The sequence below is a fragment of the Excalfactoria chinensis genome, chromosome 3 (genome assembly GCF_039878825.1).
Source record: "Excalfactoria chinensis isolate bCotChi1 chromosome 3, bCotChi1.hap2, whole genome shotgun sequence".
NCBI lineage: Eukaryota > Metazoa > Chordata > Aves > Galliformes > Phasianidae > Excalfactoria > Excalfactoria chinensis.
The window spans coordinates 48,108,726-48,129,281 of NC_092827.1; the positions used below are offsets into that span (position 1 = coordinate 48,108,726).

Genomic DNA, 20,556 nt, shown 5'->3' on the forward strand with positions numbered 1-20,556 from the left:
CATAGCCGCAAGTAGTGTGGTCTCACTGCTTTGGAAGCCTGGTTGGAAAAAAATGGTGAAAGGGAACTTCACGGTGACTAAATTATCCCTATATGGTAATAACTCTCAGACAAGATTTGGCCCCTTGAGGTACCATAAATTTCTCTTTCACACTTGCCTGATCTGCATGAGACAACTCCATCTGTAAAAGTACTGAAGAAGGTACAGTTAGGTGTCTTCATATCAAATATAAACACTCGATAGCATGGCATCCATAAGGGATTTGTTACTTCCCAGCGGAGTGCAATAGAATGATGTGTTGCCTAAGGAGAGAGAAAGCACAAGGAAGCAGATCAAAATTGAGTAAAAGAGTCTAAAACTAAACCTGGGCAGGGAGTGCTCTCAGAAATAAAGACAGCTTTAATTTCTCAATACTTCAAGGTGCCAAATCTGGTATGCTGCTATGAAGCAAGCTCTGTAGCACAGAAGAATGTAGACAACCCTCCTGCCCATGGTGAGCTCCCTTCCACAGGCTTACTGGATATCTAGCACAGCAGGAATTATTGTGCTGTCCATAATCCCTGTTCAGCATCCATGCCTGATGAGGGGTGAGAATGGGCTTGTTCTTGCATGCAGTTTGGCAGCTTATGCTCCTTTGATGTATTAAAGATGTGTCAGCTGAAGAGGACCAGTCACCACAAAAGAACTCCTGCACTTCTTTCCTAGCTTCTGAAGTGGTCTAGGAAGAACAACAGAGGGACACAGACATTTTTATAACCACCTCTGTATTCGCAGGCATCATAGGAGAAATCTAAATTTCTGGTTTTCTGTGCCACCCATAACTGTATGAATGGGGTGCCCTCCTGCCAAACACAGATGACCATAAGTACAACAATGATATCACACTCTAAAGGAGCCCCAGGTACTGGTACCATCTGATGAGGCAGAGTCGGTATAAAAGGCCTTTTGATACCTATGATGGATTTGGTAAACACCCTTTGCACGTTTCTTTTGCTAATGGGTCACGGGAGCCAACGGCAGCCCTGAAGAGAAGTGTAAGAGGCAAGAACACTGAGCCAGCAGGAGCAGACAGCATTGCATGAGACTTCAGAGTCAAGCAATCTCTAGCCAGCCAGAGGGGTGTTCCAAACTTTAAACAGATAAGCTTATCATTTCTCTAGAAAAGAGAAGGTGCCTCATCTCCTGTTGGCATAGAGTCTCAACTGTAGAAACACAAGTTGTGTTTCAGCTGAATTAGCTTTGCTCTCAGAGCAATTGGAAGCTGAAATAATAACTCTCTCTCTGTTCCTCATGCAGATTTTATTAAAAGAACAAATGAACAAGGGTAGAATTATGCAAGTATTTCACTAGATTAACCTATTCTAAACTCACTGAAGAATTAAGAATGGAACAGAGTGATCAAATCAGGGTCATAACTAGGGCTGAGTCAGCAAGCTTTGGGGTTTTAATAACTCACACACCAAATAAATCTGGCAGGAAACCCTGTAAATCGAAGCACAAGTCTGTACTACTTTTCATGAGAACAACATGCTTTGGGTTAAAACTGCAACGAAAATTACAGAGAAAGCTGCCTTCCTTCTCACTGTAATCTCAAGCAGTACTCTAACAGTGTGAACACCAGGGCCAAAACACAGCAGCCATCTCCAAGAATCAGACAAAGGTGGCTTTTCCCAGTTACTTCTCTTGTCAGTGCTTCACTGCTCCTGGTGGTCCCTTCTGCATCTTGTTCCCAGTGGCTGTGTAGTGAGGATGACCCTTGAAGCTTGGGGCAGCTCAGGTCTCATCTGGGAAAGACAAGGGAGGATGGGTGCCCAGCAGGACTGCTGTTAACTCAGCATTCTCCTTTTCAGTATTGCCACTGGAATGACTAAGCTATTGTCAGTCTTTCTTCATTAGTGTTATTAGCTGTAGCAATTAAAAATAAAGCATGAAAATGTCAGCAACAATCATTACTTGGAGGCATTCCACAGCTGTAAACTTACCGGAGTACCTCATTTGCTTTCCAAAATCATATTAGTCCTGCATTTTTCAAAGGCTGCACATTATTTTTAATAACACTGAAATGTTCATTTAATGTGCATTTCCTCACTAGCAATTTGGCACCCTGCTATAAGATGTTACTGCCTTAGTAAAGTAAATTCAGTATATTTCTGAAAGCGTTATTAAATATACAGATATTTAGTAGAAAATTCTGGATTCCAAGCAATGAAGCTTCATCCTCCCGGGGCTTTTTGTCTGCAAACAATAGAAAAAAAGAAAAAACGAAAAGAAAACTGGGTTACTGAAGAGGGAATTCTACACTCTCCTTGTACATTCTGGTGAAGGAAAGTGGACTGCCTTGTTATTAGAGAGACTGCTCTGGTCAGGAATGAATCTCAGCCCAAATGACTGGAGAGATAATTGCAAACAGTCTGTGTTCTGCAATGAAATCCTAATCCAGCTCCTGTTTGCAGCTCCAAACAAGGGAGAAAAGTGGCGTTTATCCACCATACACAATTCCAAGGCAAACAGAAGAAATCTGACCTGACTGTTCCCAGAGTGCAGAGAGGTACAACCTTTGCACTGTCATCTCACACTAGCAAGAACTCAACTTGCACATCCACTATCTTCTTTTCTCTCAGCATTGTTACTAGGTAAATAGCAAAGAGAGAAATTGCAACTGGGTTTAAATAGATTTTTACTGTATATCCCATTGAGCCCAGCATTTGTGGCTGTCTGACACAGAAATAAAGCTCTAGATAACCTTTTGAAATTATTTTATTCCCCTCTGAAAAGGCTTGAATTCAAGATTCTATTTGAATTACAGAAAACATTCAAGAATACAATACCCTGGATAGTGGATATCTCCTGGTATGCAATACAGCATAACTGTTATTTGCCAATAAACTTGCTGCCGAACAACAACCCATTCTGGGATCCTATACCTGACTATGTAGTACAAAGACTGTGAAAAGATTTTCTTTTAGAAGACATTATTAAATTTATTATTTGTAAGAGATGAGAAACTTTAATAAAAGTGTATCAAAATAGGGAGAAAATACTTTTATTTTTAGCACTGTTATAGCTTCACTTCCACCTATGGTCAGGTTGTTTAACCTCACCATACTCCTGTTTCCCTTGTCTAAAATGGAAAATAACGACAGGGACAAACTTGCAATCATGTTGCCTCATAACTTTGAGCTTCTGGGATGAAAGGCACTTTTGAAGTGCAGAATATGCTTAGATATCACTTTATTTCTGTGCCAAATGCTTTTCACAATCTGCTTAGTGAGACATGACAGAGAAGTAATACCCTAGCTTCCATCCCTACTTAAAAATCTCTAAAACAAAGAGAAACTAGTAACAAATGTTCAGCATTAATTCTCCTTGTTTCTTTCTCTTCCCATCTTCTGGTCAACAACTCTGTAAATTCTGAGACTACCAGGATAGGGGAAGGGATGCAGAGATGGAGAAGAATCTAATTTTGAAGGGTGGCTGTAGATAACTGAAACCATCTTTCTTTGTACAAGGTTGAGCCTAAATGTGACTCTGGAAGTCATTTTCCTAGGTGTGACCCAACAGCTGCAATATTCCAGGCAGTATTAACTGCCCGTTATACATGAATAACAAAATTAGAAGAGAGGTACCAGCTCTATCCAGCTCAATATCCTGTATCAAGCAGTGAAGAACACCTGATGCTTACTTGGACATATACATGCCATACAGGCACCTAAGAAGAGAGCAGGTCCATGGCTCCCAGAAAATTCTAGCAGTAATTTGCAATTCAGAAGCTTGCCAGAAATGGCCTCATTGTGGTGTCACCTAGCTGCAGACAATGGCTTTTCCTCCTAAACGTGTACCTTTCTGTTTGAACCAAGAACATTTTCATCAAACACAACCTCCTGGGTGAAGGAATTCCAGCACTTTGGACACGTTTTGTTACCTGTGTACCTACTAGTGTACTATGTGTACCTATAGTGTACTATGTCCCCTGTCTTGCACCAAGCAATCACTGTCTTCACTTTTTCCATGCTACCACAGGTTTTCAAAATCTTCAGGCGTCTCCTTCAGTTTGTGAAGGAATAGTACAAAATTTATGGTCATTTTTTGGTAAGTGGGAGGGGATTCTTCATCAAAGTAAGAGAAGTAGAATCTGGCCTAATGGAATGGCAGTATGGTAAAGAGAAATTCACTTGCATTTCTGGCCCCCTCATAGGTGTCACAGGATGCCATGAAGGGGATTCATCTCTCATACCTACAGTCAAGTGTAACTAGGCCTACAGTTTAAACCAATCATCAGGAATTCTACTGCAGTCAGTAACACCAAGGAACATCTTGTTCTGTCTTTGTTAAACACTTTATTCACAACAGGATGAATCAGTGGTCTGAGCTGTTTGGTTAATGCTACGGAGAGCCCAGGCAGTTTAAAAGGAAGTATAGGAACAAAACAAGGTAGTAACAAATAAAAACCAGTGTTTAAAACAATTGTTCTCCAGCTGTTGAACAGGTCATTCATGAATGAGAATTCAATGAACAGACTACAAAAGCTGAGGCTACAGCTTGTTTTTCTCAGCTGTGCTCTCTAATTTATAGCCTGTGGCTAAATTAAAACATTTTTTGTTCACTTGTTTCATTTAGGGTAGTGACTACTACATGAACCAAAGTAAACCCAGGTGAGAGAAATAAGATGCCTTTCAGCTGCTATGATGCTGATAGAAGTAGGAGGAGGGATGCCTTTGAAATCTCATGGCACTGCCTCATGGTAGCTATCCTGCATCCCACAAGTCTTGCTTGCTGGTTAGAAAGCACAGGCTGAAGATGTCAGAGCTGCAGAGTATGAGACTGAAGTACTGGGAAAACGCCTACTGTGGGATACTGTGACAACTGAAATTGGCTGCGTTTGAGATGCAAATGGACCTGAGTAGTCCAGGTGCCACAGGGCTTGGCAAACATTACACACCCTGATCTTGGATCATTTGGCACTGCACAGAAGAGAGAGAAACAAACTTAAAGCTCAGAGGAGGTGCAGTTTGTTTAAATAATAGCAAGTAATTAGTCTGAAGACAAAATCAGTGATGGCATTTTATAATTACAATTAATTTAAAGGTTAATTTCCTTTGGTGCTAAAATCTTATTTAAAACATTTACCAGGAAAGGAAATTAGGATGTTACTATCAAGATGCATAGAGTACTTCTGGGAATCCTTGCCTATTATCACTAGAAAATTAGGTTAGATTCAAAGTGGGAATTTCAATTCATTTTAGTGTATAATAGATGGTGGTCAGGACCTTGAGTCAGAAGGGTTGCTTAGGGTAGACTGTACAATTTGCATTTTCTTTGTTTGTGGGATTAATTGCAAATGTTTCTAACAAAAGGGCTGGGTTTATACATGAACAAGCTTGACATGAAATGAAAATTGGTTATGGATTGCTGCCTTCGTAACTAATGAAGTTGATGTTCAAGGAATCCCTAGGAGACAGGACTGTGGTATGAGGCAAATATATAAATAAAAACGCACGGGGGGGAATGGTGCCATTGCTGACTTCATCTGTGCTAATTTCTGTTCTCCCTTGCTGTCTTCCCTGCCACTCCCCTTGCATCCATCACTGTGTCTTGTGGGGCTTGTCAACTTCAAGTTTTAAAAACGTCTAAATAACATGATATGGAGCTTGAAGGAAGTAATACTTCCATTCCAGCAGCTCATCACAATGGAATACTGCTTAATAAAATCAATGTGTTGTAACAGCCAGAGGGATATACCCTTGCATGTTGTTTTTTTTTTATCTATTCACCACCTACGTTTTATCTTTTCAAGAAAGACATGCTGCAGAAGCATTGGAAAAGATCAGTGCATGAGTGCTGAATGAGGGAATAAACAGCGTATTTTTTACAAGGAAATAAGTATTTTTTTTTACCAAATTGCTTTGTAAACACTACTCGTCTTATCGTTAGTTAATCATCTGTGGGGAGAAAGGCATAGAAATCCAGCTCATTTATAACACTGTCCTAAATGGCTGTGTAAAACAGGTGGCAGAAATGAGGTAGTGACTAGTGACAGCTTTGACAGCAAAAGCCACACTTGGTTTTTAACAGATTCCCGGATTGTTGCCACAGCTGAATAGGAAACTTGGAAAAATATTTTGAGATTGAAAAATGAAACGTATTTGAAATCAGACAAGGTTAAAAACTAATAATAAAAAAAAATAAAATAAAATTGAAATGCATGGAAAATGGTTTCAGGCAGACTGTTGTGTTCTGTTTTATCAGCGGTGGAAGAATTCATTTTGATTTGAATCATTTATTGCTAGTTCGTGGGATCAGCCAAAACGAGCAGGTGTAGCACAGCCAGCCTTGGCCAGCCAGGCTCAGCCCCAACTGAGGGGTGGTAATATCTCAGGTGACAGGGGGTGTTGACGTGCCACTGTGGATGGGATAAGTTTGCAGTCACTTCCAGCAGTCCTGGAGAGGCCACCTGCTCGTGACCTTGGTGTTCTCCTGCTCAGAATCAGTGTGAGCTCCCTACAGTTTCCCACAAGCTTGGGACATAACTTCATGCTAAATTCATCTTACCAGCATGCCTTCTGCTAAAGTTTTCCTTATTACTTTCCCTTTTAAATATCTAGATAAGTCTTCATTATTACTAGGTTGTTAACTTTCATAGATTTGGGCTTTAATTCTCCACTTTGTTGCACCTACTAATGAGTCTTATTCTAATTTATTAGCGCGGTGGTCACACTTGGAGGCCATCGCCCCAGGCATTTTCTTTTTCCTCCTCCCTTTTTTTTTTCTTCCCTCTCCTTTTTCTTTTTTTTTCTCTTTTTATCACTTGCCCCTAGCAATGAATGGGCTTAGAACAATTTTATTCTAGTGATTCATTGATTTAATTTGCTCTATAATAATTCAGCCCTAGTCTGTGTTTTCTTTGATTCCTAGAATGCATTATATAACACAAAAGCAGTTTCAGATCTAGATTTTTTTTTGCTCAGTATGAACTTCTGGAAGTAAATGGCCATTATCAGGCAGTAACCAGGTCTGTCCAGCCTAGAAAAAGAACATATTCTGAAGATTACTACTGTTCTTGCAGCTGAGCAGAGATCTTTGACAGGTGCTTCACTGAGGCTTGGACAGCCCCAATGCAAGTTTGGACAAGCCTTGTAGAGGTCATTCTGCAACCTGCCTGACTGTAACCTTATTTCCTGGTCTATATGCTTAACAGGTGGATGGCTACACTTACGAGGTATAAAAGGCAGCTCTGACAGCTTCAGTGTGGTATTTTTCTTTGCTGCAGTTACACTTCAGTCCTTTCCTCCTGTCTCTTGCACTTGCCTGCTCTGTCCCTGTTTCTGCTTTCAGCTGCCTGAGCCTTGCACCTGCTCCTGCTACTGCTTGACTGCTCCTGGCTTTTCCCACCCGGCCTATTTTGTGTTTGGCCAGATCCTCCCTCCCCAGCACCATTCCTTCCATTGGCAAACTCTAGAGTGTCAAGGCATTACCCTACAGCATGACCTTACTGTGTCTTCCCTGAGGCTCCATCATCGATTAGACCTCTTTCCCACCTGGAAGCTTGAGATGCATTTTGACTTTGTAAGCCTGAGACCCTTTCCAGCCTATGTCTTGTCTCAGAAGGGGTGATCAAAGAATTAGCCTTAGCCAGGGATCAGCACTATGAGTCACAGAAAAGAAAGAAACTGTGAGCCTTTGTCATCCAGCAGGCATGGATAAAGCTGACAAGGATGCCTTATCCAACAAGACACATCGTAAGAAGAGAAGCATCTAGAGGAAAAAAAAAACATGGAGCAGAGAACAATTTGACTATTGTAAAACTAAACAGGAAGGAAATAATGGGACAGAATGCAGTGGGACAGAATATGAGCTGAAAAACTGCAGAAATTTGGGTGGGGCTTTCCCATACCCCCGTGGACATCATAGGGCTCTGAAATGCTGTGAAGTTCTGATTTAAAAACCCACTGTTTTAGTTTCACCTAATAAATGATCTAGAAGCACTTGCAGGCAGCTCATTGCACAGCAAGAGCCAGGCCCTGCCTCCAAGTCCTTATGCCATTGCAGACCATCCTTGTGCTGGCAGGAAGTGTTCAGCCACATTTCCTGGCAAACGCCTTCCTTCCCTGCTTTATCCGTGCCTTGTGAGTCTAAATTTTGTGGTATGCTCAATGCAAAGAGCAATAACATTTGATGATGATTGTAAACAAACTTTATTGAGACTGTTTTCAAGCAAATCTCCTCCTGCATGCTGCACTGCGTAACAAGCACCAGGCCATGTTCACAGCATAGAAAAGCTGCAGCCCTAATGCCTATGGAAATATCTTCACCAGTGAGGCAGATGACAGAACTCTGGCAAAGCTGCAGGAGCAAGGATTTCTACATATGTTCTTTTATATACTATTATCTATTTCTCATTTCCAAGGAGAGACAAGCCTAATTTTACTCCCCTCCATTTTTTTTATTATTATTATTTTCTTTTTCTGAATTTGGCTAGCTTTTAACTCTCAGCAGTTGTGCATAGCTCACTCTTCCTCAGACATTTGTACACCAGCAGTGTCTCACTGACGTGTTTCATCCCAGCCAGGAGCACAGAGTGGTGCCTTGCTGTGCAGTGAATCTGATCACTGCTACCCTGAGACCATTGGGCCTGAATCTTTGCCCTCCAGCATCAGTGCCTTCACAATGCAAATGTAGCACATGTACACCACATGTTCTCTCTCTGTGCTGAACCATGCAGGAAATGTGTTCAGTCATGTGCACAAGTGCAAAAAGCACCCATGTGTATGTGCACATATGCCTCTTTGGTCATAGGACTTTTTAAATGATGCCATCTTTATTATGTACAATAGTAAATTTTTAATATGTTACTGCTTCAGATTCATTAATATATTTAAGGATGAGCATGGTGCCAAGCACTGTACAAAGACAAAAGCCAGCCTTGCTTATTGGAGCTTGCAATCTATGTATCAGACAACAGGCAGCTGCTGAGTGCAGGCAAAAAGCACAAAGAACAAACATTAATCCCTGCGGTAGACAGGAATATCAGTGCACTGACACTACTGAGACAACCGTTTGTGAAGAACTTCTCAGAAGGACAGAAAATATTTGGAAATTTTACAAGTACATGGGTCAAGCTGGCAGCATGGGGGCAGACCTTAGCATTAAAAATTGAAGAAGGAAAGCCTGATGTGGAGTCCCTACAGAAGGCTTTAAGTGTAGAAAGGTTTAGCTTCTGCTTGATGTGATATGGAAGATGTAATCAGTAGCAGGATGCAGAGAGGAGTGTCATAGCCAAAGCCCTGCCCTTTTGGTTCCTTAACTCCACATTTGGGGAGTTCAGAAAAGGAACAGTAATGATGTTTGACACCAAGAGCCCTGGGTAAATATTATAGCTGTGTCAACAGGCAGAAAAGTCTTCCTCTTCAATATGCAAAAATAATCGTCAGAAATTAAATCATATACAAACCAAACCAAAGCTGACATCTAACTTGTAACCCCAAATGATAGGCAGAGCTGTGCCATTGCTCACAGGGAGTAGAGACCAAGATTGCTGGTGTTAGCCATGCTGAACTGAAAGTGGTGTTTAATTATGTATGGGTAAATATCACAGATAAAAGATGAGATTTGGTTTTGTATAGAAGCCAAACCACTCTCAATGATATTTGAAAAGTCATGGTGTTCAGGTGAAGTCCCTGCTGGCTGGAAAAAAGATGAAGTCACACCCATTTTTAAGAAGAGTAGATGGAATGACCCAGGGAACTAGCAGTCTGGAGTAGGAATGGCCTAAAACTTGAATATAGGAAGTTCCATACAAGCACGTGGAAGAACTTCTTTTTGGTAAGGGTGGCAGAGCACTGGAGTAGATTGCCCAGAGAGGTTGTGGAGCCTTCCTTCTGGAGAGATATTCCAGACCCATCTGGATGCCTACCTGTGTGACCTATTGTAGGGTACCTGCTTTAGCAGGGGGCTGGACTTGATGAGTTCTAGTGCCTTCCAATCCCTGCAATTATGCGACTCAGTGATTCTGTGTGAGGAAAGTGAGCACAAACCCATTTCTCTGTGATGCAAAGGTTTTAAAAAAAAAAAAAAGAAAAAAGAAAAAAAAGAAAGAAAAAAAAAAAGCAGTGGTTATGTGAAAGGCAGCTGGGTGACCACAGAGAACACTTGTGTGCTCTGGGCCACCAGCACCTGAATCTGGGTAGGAAGGGACAATCTGACTGTGGTTTCAGCTGCCTGTAAGGGACAGAATACAAGATGGGAAAAATCTTCAGAATTGGAGGAAAATAGTTCTAGAAAGCAATAGAAAATATATCCCTAGGTTGAAGCTAATGTTCTGTTTGTATTACGGTTACAACCACCATCTCATGCTTCACAAGACCCTTGCCACCAGCAAAGGAACGAAACACTCAGGACGAATTTCTTGTAACATTTTTTACAAATAAATAAGGCTGTTATTATCCTATTTAAATCCAGCTAAGAAAATAAGCATCTCAAAACCCAGTAGTTCAAATGAATGGGATTCTTTGTTTGTTTGTATACACACATGCTTTTACTAGAGCAAAACATGACAAAAGAGACACTTCTGTGACAAGTAACAAGTAAGATGAATGTAAAATAGAATAGTGAAAAAAAGTGTTTGATGGATAAGGTTAAGGATGGGAGCCTCGGTAGCGATTCAGCTAATGAGCCTTGTTTTATTCATCTCATGTTCCTGCTGCCAGGAATGTATCAGTAGAACGACACTTCTAGTGACCTTTCAGGCACAGCAAGGATGAAATGCCTGCAGAAAGGGCAGCATTTTGCATGTTTAAAGAAACTACCTCAGAGTCTACAGGGAGCTTTTAGCACAGTCCAGGCACTGCAGGCTTTGAGAAGCTACTGCCACGAAGCAAACTTGCTACAGAGAAATTACTGAAACTCTTTGCATTGGAATTCAGGTCCTATTACTTATGTTTACCTACCTTGCCACCTTTGTTGTTGCATTTTAGAAGCCGCAGCCACAAATGTTACTAAGAGACATGGTTCAGTGGGGAAATATTGGTGGTAGGTGGGTGGTTGGACTGGGTGATCTTGGAGGTCTTTTCCAACCTTGGTGATTCTATGATCATTTGGTTACACACATGGGAGCTTCTGCTATCAGTCTAACGCAGCTTTATGAGCTTGTCACCTAACAATCTGATGTGCTAACACTTTGTGTTTACTTTGTGCAATAGAGCAAAGATGAATGCACATAGAGATGCTCAGTGTGCATCTTTCTCTTGTGCCCACACAAACTTGTTTTACTTAGAGAGATTATTATTTTATTTTATTTTTTAAACACAATGTTTCGTTCTTCCTTTCCAAAAAACAATCCTAAAGGCTCTCCTGAGACCTTTTACCCCAGGATTGTAAAACAGAGCATCAATGCCTGCAGCCTTCTAATAATGATTTACTGGTTGCACTAAGCAGGACAATTCCATATAAGCCACATCAGATAAACTGCATTAATTGACACCAGAGAGATACTCATTCAAACATGTTTTCTGACTTGTCAAAGGTTAAGAGTTGGGGTGGGGGAAGAGGGAAACTAAGCAAAAACAAGCAAACAACCAAAAAACAACCAAAAAACAGAGTTAGAGCAATGATGTGACTGTTCTTTTCACTGCATTCATTATATTTGAGGTTTTTTTCATTTCCCTCCAGGTTAGTATTTCACTCAGTAAGTTCTTCATTCTCTGCCTATTAACATAGTGTGCTTCCAAAGACACAATCAAGTTGTAATACAGTTTTTCTGATTGCTGCAGACAGTAAGTAGGAAGCAAAATTTGGTTGCTTTGAGACATTTGCAAGCCAGTGAAGTACTGTCCAGATATAGTCATTACATATAGATAATGATCTTCACTGTCTTTGTTAACAGCAAGGATGACAGAGAAGAAGTAATTTACAAAAATTTCAGACAAAACTAAGCTGGAAGGGTTTGGAGCACTGGTGAGGTTAGGATGAGTACCCAGAATGAGCTTGAGAAGTAGCCTGGAAAAGATGAAATTCAATACAGACAAGTGTGAAAGAACTCCTATGGGGAACAATCGATCTAAAGTCTTCAGTCTAAAGACCACCTGGATAGACTACACTTAGTGTCAAAATATACAAATAAAGATCTGATTATTCGGTGTGAGTCTGATGCCTTTGGAAAAAGAAAAAAAAAAAAAAAGAAAAAAAAAAAAAGAAAAAAAAAAGGAGAAAAAAAGAGGAAGAGAAGAAAGGAAGAGAAATGAAAGGGAAAAGGGAAAGAAATAAAAAAGAAAAAGAAAGAAAAGAGTATCTATAAATAACTTTAAAATAGTCATAATCAGGGGAAAAAAAGACTTATTTGTCTTCATATCCTTTGGAAGAGAAGACCAAAAAGTAGAAAAGTAGTTAATTTGCAGGAAATTAAATTTAAATTAGACAATAGGAAGTTAGGCGCATGGAAAGGCAACACAGAGGGACTACAGAATCTCCTTCACGAACAGTATCAAAGATTAATTTAGTTAAATGTCATTCTGGGATGGGATATATTTAATCCTGACACAGGGCACAGATTGGATAAACAACTTCTTCAGGGGTCATTCTGGCCATGGAAGAAGGTGGATGACAAGTTCACCATGCCCTGGTTGCAGTGGAGACAAACAATGGCGGTCCAACATAAAGTGTTGGTGGCTTTTTGCTTGCAAGCTAAATGTTGGACAGAGGATTACAAGCACATGATGTTGTAACACTTGGAGTGCATGTGAAAGCACTGTTAAGTGTGGTAGCTAATGAGGACTATCTTAATTTAAAAAATGATCTCCTAAATGCAAGTTTTAAGGACATTAACCACTGTGAAAGGTCTCAAACCAAAGGTTGTAAATCTACATTTTGTGATTTTTGTGGGCATGTTACTGTGTTTATATTCATGATAAAGTATCTTATGTCAAAATATTTCATTACTTTTTTTGCTGTTGTTATGTTTTAATGTACACAAAGCCAGTCTGTCAGTAACACTGCACAGACTTACTTCTATAGCTGAATTCTTTCTCCGTTTTCTTTCAAAGTACAGTCAGTTTCACAACTGGTGTGTGAGAGACAATATTTCAGGAACAAGAGGTGCTCACAAATAAACCCAAAAAAACACCAGTCAGATCTCCTGGTGCAAAAGAAGCAAAGGGTGTGCTTTTACCTGTGAAAAAAGAGTGTTAAACAAGAGAAACAGAGGTTTCAGAGTCAGATGAGATTGAGTTGCCCTGGAAATTGTTTAAAATAAACATGAGAAAACCATTGGGAACTGCGAGTGTTGTGAATTAATAAAAAACACCCATCCTGCAACCTTTCTACAGACCTCCAGTGCCTCGAGAGAAATGCTGCTTTCCTTAGATCTGTGGAGTCTCATCTCTGAAGCTCAGATAAATTGTTCCAACCCTCTGTGCATTGCAACCCAAATGTCAAAGGAGGGAATCAGAGAAACTTCTGTGTCTCAGAGTCAGATCAATGTGCTTTCTCCACTACATCACTAAACCACAGTATGTCAGCAAGGCAGACAGTAATCACAGTCAGAAGCAATGTATTCACACTAACAAATAAATGGTTTGCAGCATTTGTAAAGTCTGAATAGCATGTTGCTTTGTACTCCAGTCAGGTGGCTTACATGAAAAAGAGTGATATGTGGCTCTTCCTAACAGACAGATGACTTTTATCGCTTATTGTCTTTCTGTGATTTAAAATTTATTTCAATTTAAAAGATAAAGAAGGAGCTTTGCTTTTTTCCTTTTTTTTCCCCACCCATTTTATGCATCACCACAATTAGCTGTTCTCGCTTTAACAGATTATTAGGGGGTCCGTCAAAAATAATCTGTGCTGGGTGGGTCTTGAATGATAATGCCTATCACTTCTGAAAAGATGTTTCTAATGAAGGCAATTTGCTTCTTTTTCAGTTGATTTCATAGGCGGATTTGACTCTTACGGCTATCAAGGCCCACAGAAGACATCTCATTTACAGCTACAGCCCATGTATATGTAAGTACTCAACTTCTGAGATGTTCTGCGGTGGCAGGCTGATATTAAAGGATCATTAAAGTGAAAGATGACATCACTTAAAAATTCACAATAGCCGGAAGACTTTTTGATCAACTGAATTCAAGCTTCACTTAAGTACCAGCTTTACTCTTCTGCTGGATGATAATGATTTCTTATGCAGGATACAAAGCATCACAGTTGTTTAAATAACACTGAGCTCTCACCTGATTTTACCTCATTTCCATTCATGCAGATTCCACTCCAAGGCAGTAAGAATTTCATTTAGTAGGAACTAGTCAGCTGACAAAACTTGGATGCCAGAAAGTGGATGCATTAGGTGTTAGTCTTTACTAATACAGATATCTGTTCACTGAAGCACGTCTGTGCCTCATTTCCAGACTCAACATTAAATTATAATAATAAAAGAAAAAAAAATAGTGACATATTGTTTTTTAAAAAAAACAGATTGAATAGAAAGCGGTATTTTATCTATCCGGTGAGAGTGCCTAGAAGTGCATATATATATATATATACATACAAATACATCTCAGCACACAGACTCAACTAGAGTACATTCACACAAAACTTACACACAACCATAGACCAGGCCAGAAATAGTAATCTCCAAATATTTCTGGTTGCTCACTGCAATTCAAAACAGCCCTGACTGCCTAGATAAATCGTACCTCATGGCTGCATCCTTTTGAATTCTGTTTTATTTACCATCACCAGCCAACATGACAAAAGTATAGCAAGCAACAGCTCACAAGGGAGTAGCATTTAATTTTTTCCTTTGTTATTCTTTTGTCCATTTCTTTTGAGGAAAAAAAACAAATACAGGAAAACAGTATCTATCCCAACATACACTCCCTACACTCTTAAATATAATTTCATTTCTTGTGATTAGTGGAGTAAGTCCACTGGTGGTTTAGTAGCTTTATGCGTGGAACTGGCATTTATTCCTTTATCAGCAGTACAATCAATTCTGCGGTAGTGCTTAGGATTGGGCCCTCTGGGAGCTTTGCTAGAAGCTTTTTAATAATCTCAAATTACAATTGTACGTATCTCCAATGCCATCTTAACAGCAGCTTTCCATCTGTCTGTGCTCAAGTGAAGATTTTTCACCTGCACTTTTGGCACAGTGCTGTGCATTTAGAAAATGTTATTTCCTTCCTAGTATAATGCGTGGCTCACAGGTGCTTAGAACAATTCTAATCCTATTTCTTTCTCAGTATAGCATAGTTTGCATCAACATATGGAGCCCTCTAGCTGAGATATTATCCCATTCCCTTTATGCTCTCAGCGTTTCTTCCAGAACAGCATCTTCATACCGACAGGAAAGAAAGCTAGAACCACTGAAAAAAAAATAAGGTGATATTTTTACATTTTTAGGTGAGATAAAGAGATGTATGATGAATCCATGTAAACTATGTTCTGCCTTATTTCAATCTGCATTCTTGCTTGAGTGTAGGTGATCTTGGTGTCTTAACTGAGAGACAGAAATCAGTATGTAAGTTGACATTTTGTCCAATCAACCCACAAAAGTATCACCATATCCCAGCAGCAGTCAAACAAAGACACTTCATGTTTCCCTCTGACTATATAGTATTTGACAAGGTCCTCTAGAGTTGCTACAGCCTGTCCTTAAGAAGCTTTTACAGCATTTAGTAATACCTTTTTGTTGTTTACTACTGAGGCACACTAGGAGTGCATGCATATGTATTTTCACTGCAGTTGCTCCATAAATGTAGGCAGGCCATTAGGCAGTTGAGTGACAAATTTGAATGTCAAATTAATCAAGCTGTCGTTTGATCTGCTTGTAGCACTATTTACAGCAATAATATATACTGGAAGTCAAAACAAACTGATATGATAACAGCAGGCTATAGAAATATGTTTTAAAGCATTATTTGTTGGGAGGAAGGATTTGGTTCCATAGGGATTCTTAGGGATGTTGACCACCAAAGAATGTTAGCATTAATCTCTAGTATTCAAGGAGAATTAAAAAATGTAAAAGACCTTAATCCCTAGGTGAAGTCACCTGCACTTTACTGTACTCAGGATTCCTTGGGAATGAGTAAAATAAGAATAATTTGACATAGAAAAGCAGAGGACAGAATAGGAAAGACCTCTGCTTTATGGAGGAAGCTGCCGCTGTACTCTCATGAAGTCATAAGGATATAATTGTATCCGTTCAGGATACAGTTATTCCATACATATCCATATAGCTATGTACATATAACCATTTCCATGATTTTTTTAACTGCTAGAAAAGATCCACAGGCAGTGGAGAATATATTAAACATTATCTCATTTCCTACAAGAGACCAAGAAAATATCGAGACAACTTGTTGTCTCCTTAATGTGCTTTACTATTCAGACTCACAGTAAGTACAACTAGTGAAATCAGAGATAGATGGTTTATTTTACATATTTTGGCTACTGTCTAAAGCACAATTTTTTAAAAACACAACACTTTTAATCTGTTGTACATTGGTCAGCGTGTCAGGCATGTGATAGAAATGAAAGAGAAAAAAAATAACCTCAGCTTTGAAGGACTCACCGGAAGAATATCAGCTTGTAATGATTATAGAGGTTCTGACAAAAAGCAAATTTTAACATGTATTTCAGTAATGAGTATAAAAACATCCCCCATTATTTACTAAATCATTTCATATGCGGAAACAATTCAAAGGTGTTTATAATTGTGTGGTAGCTGTCAGTTGTTATCCCCATACTGCTTGCAGACGTGAATCGATTTAGCAGATTATGATGACAAAATTCCATCAACACAAACTTTTGTCTCAATTCAAGCCAGACTGATTTACATCCAACTGATTTAAATCAATTTGAAGTGTTTTACACATGCACAATTTAATTATTATCCTGAAAGAATGCTGTGTTTAGTAATTGCTAACTGTTAAGACACACTGTTTTGCAACCAGAGCTTTCTCCTGTTGCGCTACAGTTAGCACTTTATTTTGGAGTTTATACTGAACCTACACAAACCTACATGTGCAATTAAATAGTTATAATGATTTATTCAGACTCTTCATTTTTACATTTTCGTTCTGTCAGTAGTTATTTAACCAAAGAATTAATACTTCAGTGATTTCAGTCGAGCCCTACCAACAAGAACATTACAACTCTGTTTACACATGCACACTACATTCATATAGAGTTTCATCAGTTATGCAAAACTATCATAAATGAATTGGGGTAGGGAAAAAATTCTTGATTTACAAAAAAATGGCAATATCCACTGATAGTGAATTGAGGTGACTGTCTATGACTACCGTTTCCATAAACTGACTAGTATTATTAGATTCAGACTCACTTTGTTTCTTTTCTGTATATTTTAGGCTTTGAATTCCAATCAAAGCTCTTCATGCCAACTCTTGCAATTTCACATTTAATTTAAATCAGGTGTTTTTGTTGTTGTTTTTTTAAGAAAAATTCAATTTATACTGTTTTAAATAAAATTGTGGTGTTTTGGGGGAGGATTCTTATTGTGACTATTGTGTACCTGTTATAAATGGCTTTTTTATTGTTTAAGTGCCAACAGTGTGCTCTATGCTGTGCAAGCCAAGAAGCCTATACAGTCCCTTCAAAACGAATATGCATTTTAGTGGGACAGAACCACTGCTCATGTATCTCCAGGCAGTGTGGCCACAGCTGATGTCCTAAAAAGCAACTTCCCGGCCTCCTGTGCTGGAGATGCCAGTGCTCATCTCCAGACAATGGGACGAGAACACAATAAGGTGATGGAAATCAATTGTCAAGAGAGAACTCTGCTCTTGGGAGGTGACCGCGGCTGGTGACTACACACTGTATGCACTGATTCTGCTGCACATGAAAAAAAAAACAGTTATGATTGTGGAACAAGACTGCACTGCATGATCACAGTAGGAAGGAGGCAGAGGAGAGAGATTTTTCTTTCCTTTCTTCACAGTAAACTCGCTTGTTCATGAAAAGAAGTGAAGCAAAAAAAAAAAAAAAAAAAAAGCATGCATGTCTGATGCTGATTCCTAATGCACTGGAGAAATTGCTCAAAAGCAGCTTAGCCCTGAAGTAAAGCTTGCTTTCCTTGTACTGAGAAGTCTGAGAATTCTTGCATTATATATACACACATACATGCATACTATATATATATAGAAACATTAGTATGCAGACACAAACCCCTACATACATGCATGTATACAGACATACATATACTAGGGCCGCTCTGGAAGCAATGCATATTAAGTTTGCCCACAAAATCAGAGGCAGATGTTGGTGTTATGGCAGTAGAGGCTGAACTTTCCCAACAATACTACAAGCAAAGCCTTGCCTAGCAACCAGCAGCATCTTGTCTGTCTCAGATTGTGAAAGCTTGGGTTTAAACTCAGTACTTGAGGTTGACAGTGGCTGTCTGACTATAATTAATTACTCCTGCTTGAAGTGTGATTTTGAATGGTTTACTAAACCTCTGCTGACTTCTCTGGTGGTATTCCAAAGGAAATCAAGTGATCACATGAGCAAACACCTTTTCCTTTCTGTCCTCTCCTACCTGAGAGCTGAGCTGTTACTGGTTGGTGGCTTACACTTGCTTGCAAAAGGGCACCAGAGCTGCAGGGCAGTAATCAGGTATGTTTCTGGTGGATGATATGCATCTTTGTTTCCATGTCTTTCTCCTAGGTCAAAGTGAAAACGGGGACTGCTCAAGGTGGGCTGGAGGACCTGTCAAAGAAAATGTTTTGGGATTGCCCTCTGGTTCTTCAAAGAGCAAAAAAAAAAAAATAAAATAAATTCCAGTTTTTGTGTTTAAAAACAAACAAACAAACAAACAAAAAAAAGGCTGATTGAACAGGGAGACAAAATACAACAGACACATTCAGCCTCTCTTTCTAACAGGTACTAAGGGAGATGCCCCAGACCTCCTTCCTGCTTCCCAGCACCACAGGGCCAGAGCAGAGGCGCTGGTGCTTCCCTCTGGCTCTTCTGGACTGCAGCCACCGCCAGCGGGGCCCATCTGGATTAAGACATGAACCAAGCCAATTCAGTGCTTTTGGAGCCCCCTCTGCACTCCTGGCCGCATTCAGTCTCTGTAGTCAACACAAGGCTAAGAATACTGGGATGACCTTGCAACAAAAGTCAACAGGCAGCACGTTGTTTGCCCCGAAGGCTGTACAGTTCATACTTGCCTTAACCTAACTGCATTGCACATCAGAGAAACTCCGTGCAAGCTTTCTGAAGTAACGTCCTTTAGGCTCAACACGCTGCCATTAATTCTGAACGATTTCTAAGTCAGTAGTTTTGTTTTGTTTTGTTTTCATGTCAGGGAATAAGGCTCTGTTGCTCTGCGGCTCCAGAGTGACCAAGTAGAAAACTGCCAGCTGTCAGAAAGTGCTTTACTTTTGAGGCTCCACAGTGGTCAAGAAGCAAAACATTTATAATGGTTAAAAAAAAGAAAAGGAAAAAAAAAAAAAAAAAAAAAAAAGAAAGAAATAAGATCTTCTGGGGGGTCAGGGTGGGGGAAGGGGTAACATGAACTAATGATTGAACCTACTGGAAATAAGCAGCATAAACAGTGCTTCTTACTCCCACTGTTTTTGTTTATTGCACTTTAGGTGCTTTTATAGCTATCTCTAAATGTCTTTTACTAACTACAGAGACATCTGCAGATTTCTATCAACAAAGGCCAACTGAATATGTACTAGCTATGTTTACTCTTTTATATCTAATTTCAACTGAGAATTCTCTGTAAGTGAGCTTTTTTTTCTAATCGCACCATAAGGGATCTATATATTTTATTTTTTGGTTTTGGTTGGGGAGGGAGGGAAGGGACTAGCTGAGTTGAAGAAATATTGGAGACCTTTTTGTGGTATATTTGGGGGATCTGTTGTGTGTTAGAATGTGTATTTTATCTTCCTGTATTGTGGCTGAAAAAAAAAACTGTGCTGTTACGTAGTTGGCAACAAGATGCCTTTGGGAATTTTGCTAGTAGGTCAATGTGTATATGAAATACTCTGAACTCCTAGGAACATATGTTTTGTTCTAAATCTGATCTGTATTTTCAAGCACTTAGGTGGCTTTCATTAGGAGAAACCAGTGTTTTACTCAGGCTTTTCAGGATCTTGGATTGTCATTGTTTCTTTGCTCAGACCCCGCACAGGCAAATACACACATCTACCACACCTGTAGTGGCCACAAAGGTTTTGATGGTGAGGGAGAAGGCCAGTGCATGGAAGTGCTTGAGCTGCCCTCAAACGACTGACTGTTCCTCATTCACCAAACCCTGGTGCCCACATGGCTTCTGAGCCGCCACAGCCCATGCACAAATTCCACGCACCCATCCCTATACAAACCAGTGCCCTTTGCGTGTCTGCATGGATGTGAAGTGTCACAAAGCACCACTCTGGACAATGACAGAGGAACAGGCATTCACTAATGAAGATAAGATACGAGACACGTTCAGGAACTATACGTACATCTATTCAGTGAGATACATATATATATATATTTATGTAAGTGTGTGTGTGTGTGTATGTGTATGAATATATAATACACATGGATAACTATTGA

The 20,556-nt window shown here is 39.7% G+C and overlaps 1 protein-coding gene across 2 annotated transcripts in view; it reads left to right on the plus strand.

Moving 5' to 3' along the window:
• The window catches only part of NKAIN2 (sodium/potassium transporting ATPase interacting 2), a 513,101-nt gene extending 493,669 nt beyond the window's left edge, over positions 1–19,432 (plus strand). The window contains exons 6-7 of one of the 2 annotated variants that reach the window (XM_072331397.1): positions 13,911–13,992; positions 18,886–19,432. In XM_072331397.1, coding sequence (XP_072187498.1) covers positions 13,911–13,992; positions 18,886–18,892 — 89 coding nt within the window. In that variant the 3' untranslated portion in view covers positions 18,893–19,432. Of the gene's footprint in view, positions 1–13,910; positions 13,993–18,669; positions 18,781–18,885 lie in introns of those variants that run through there. The other variant, XM_072331396.1, reaches the window with a different exon arrangement.
• Positions 19,433–20,556: the final 1,124 nt, after the last annotated feature.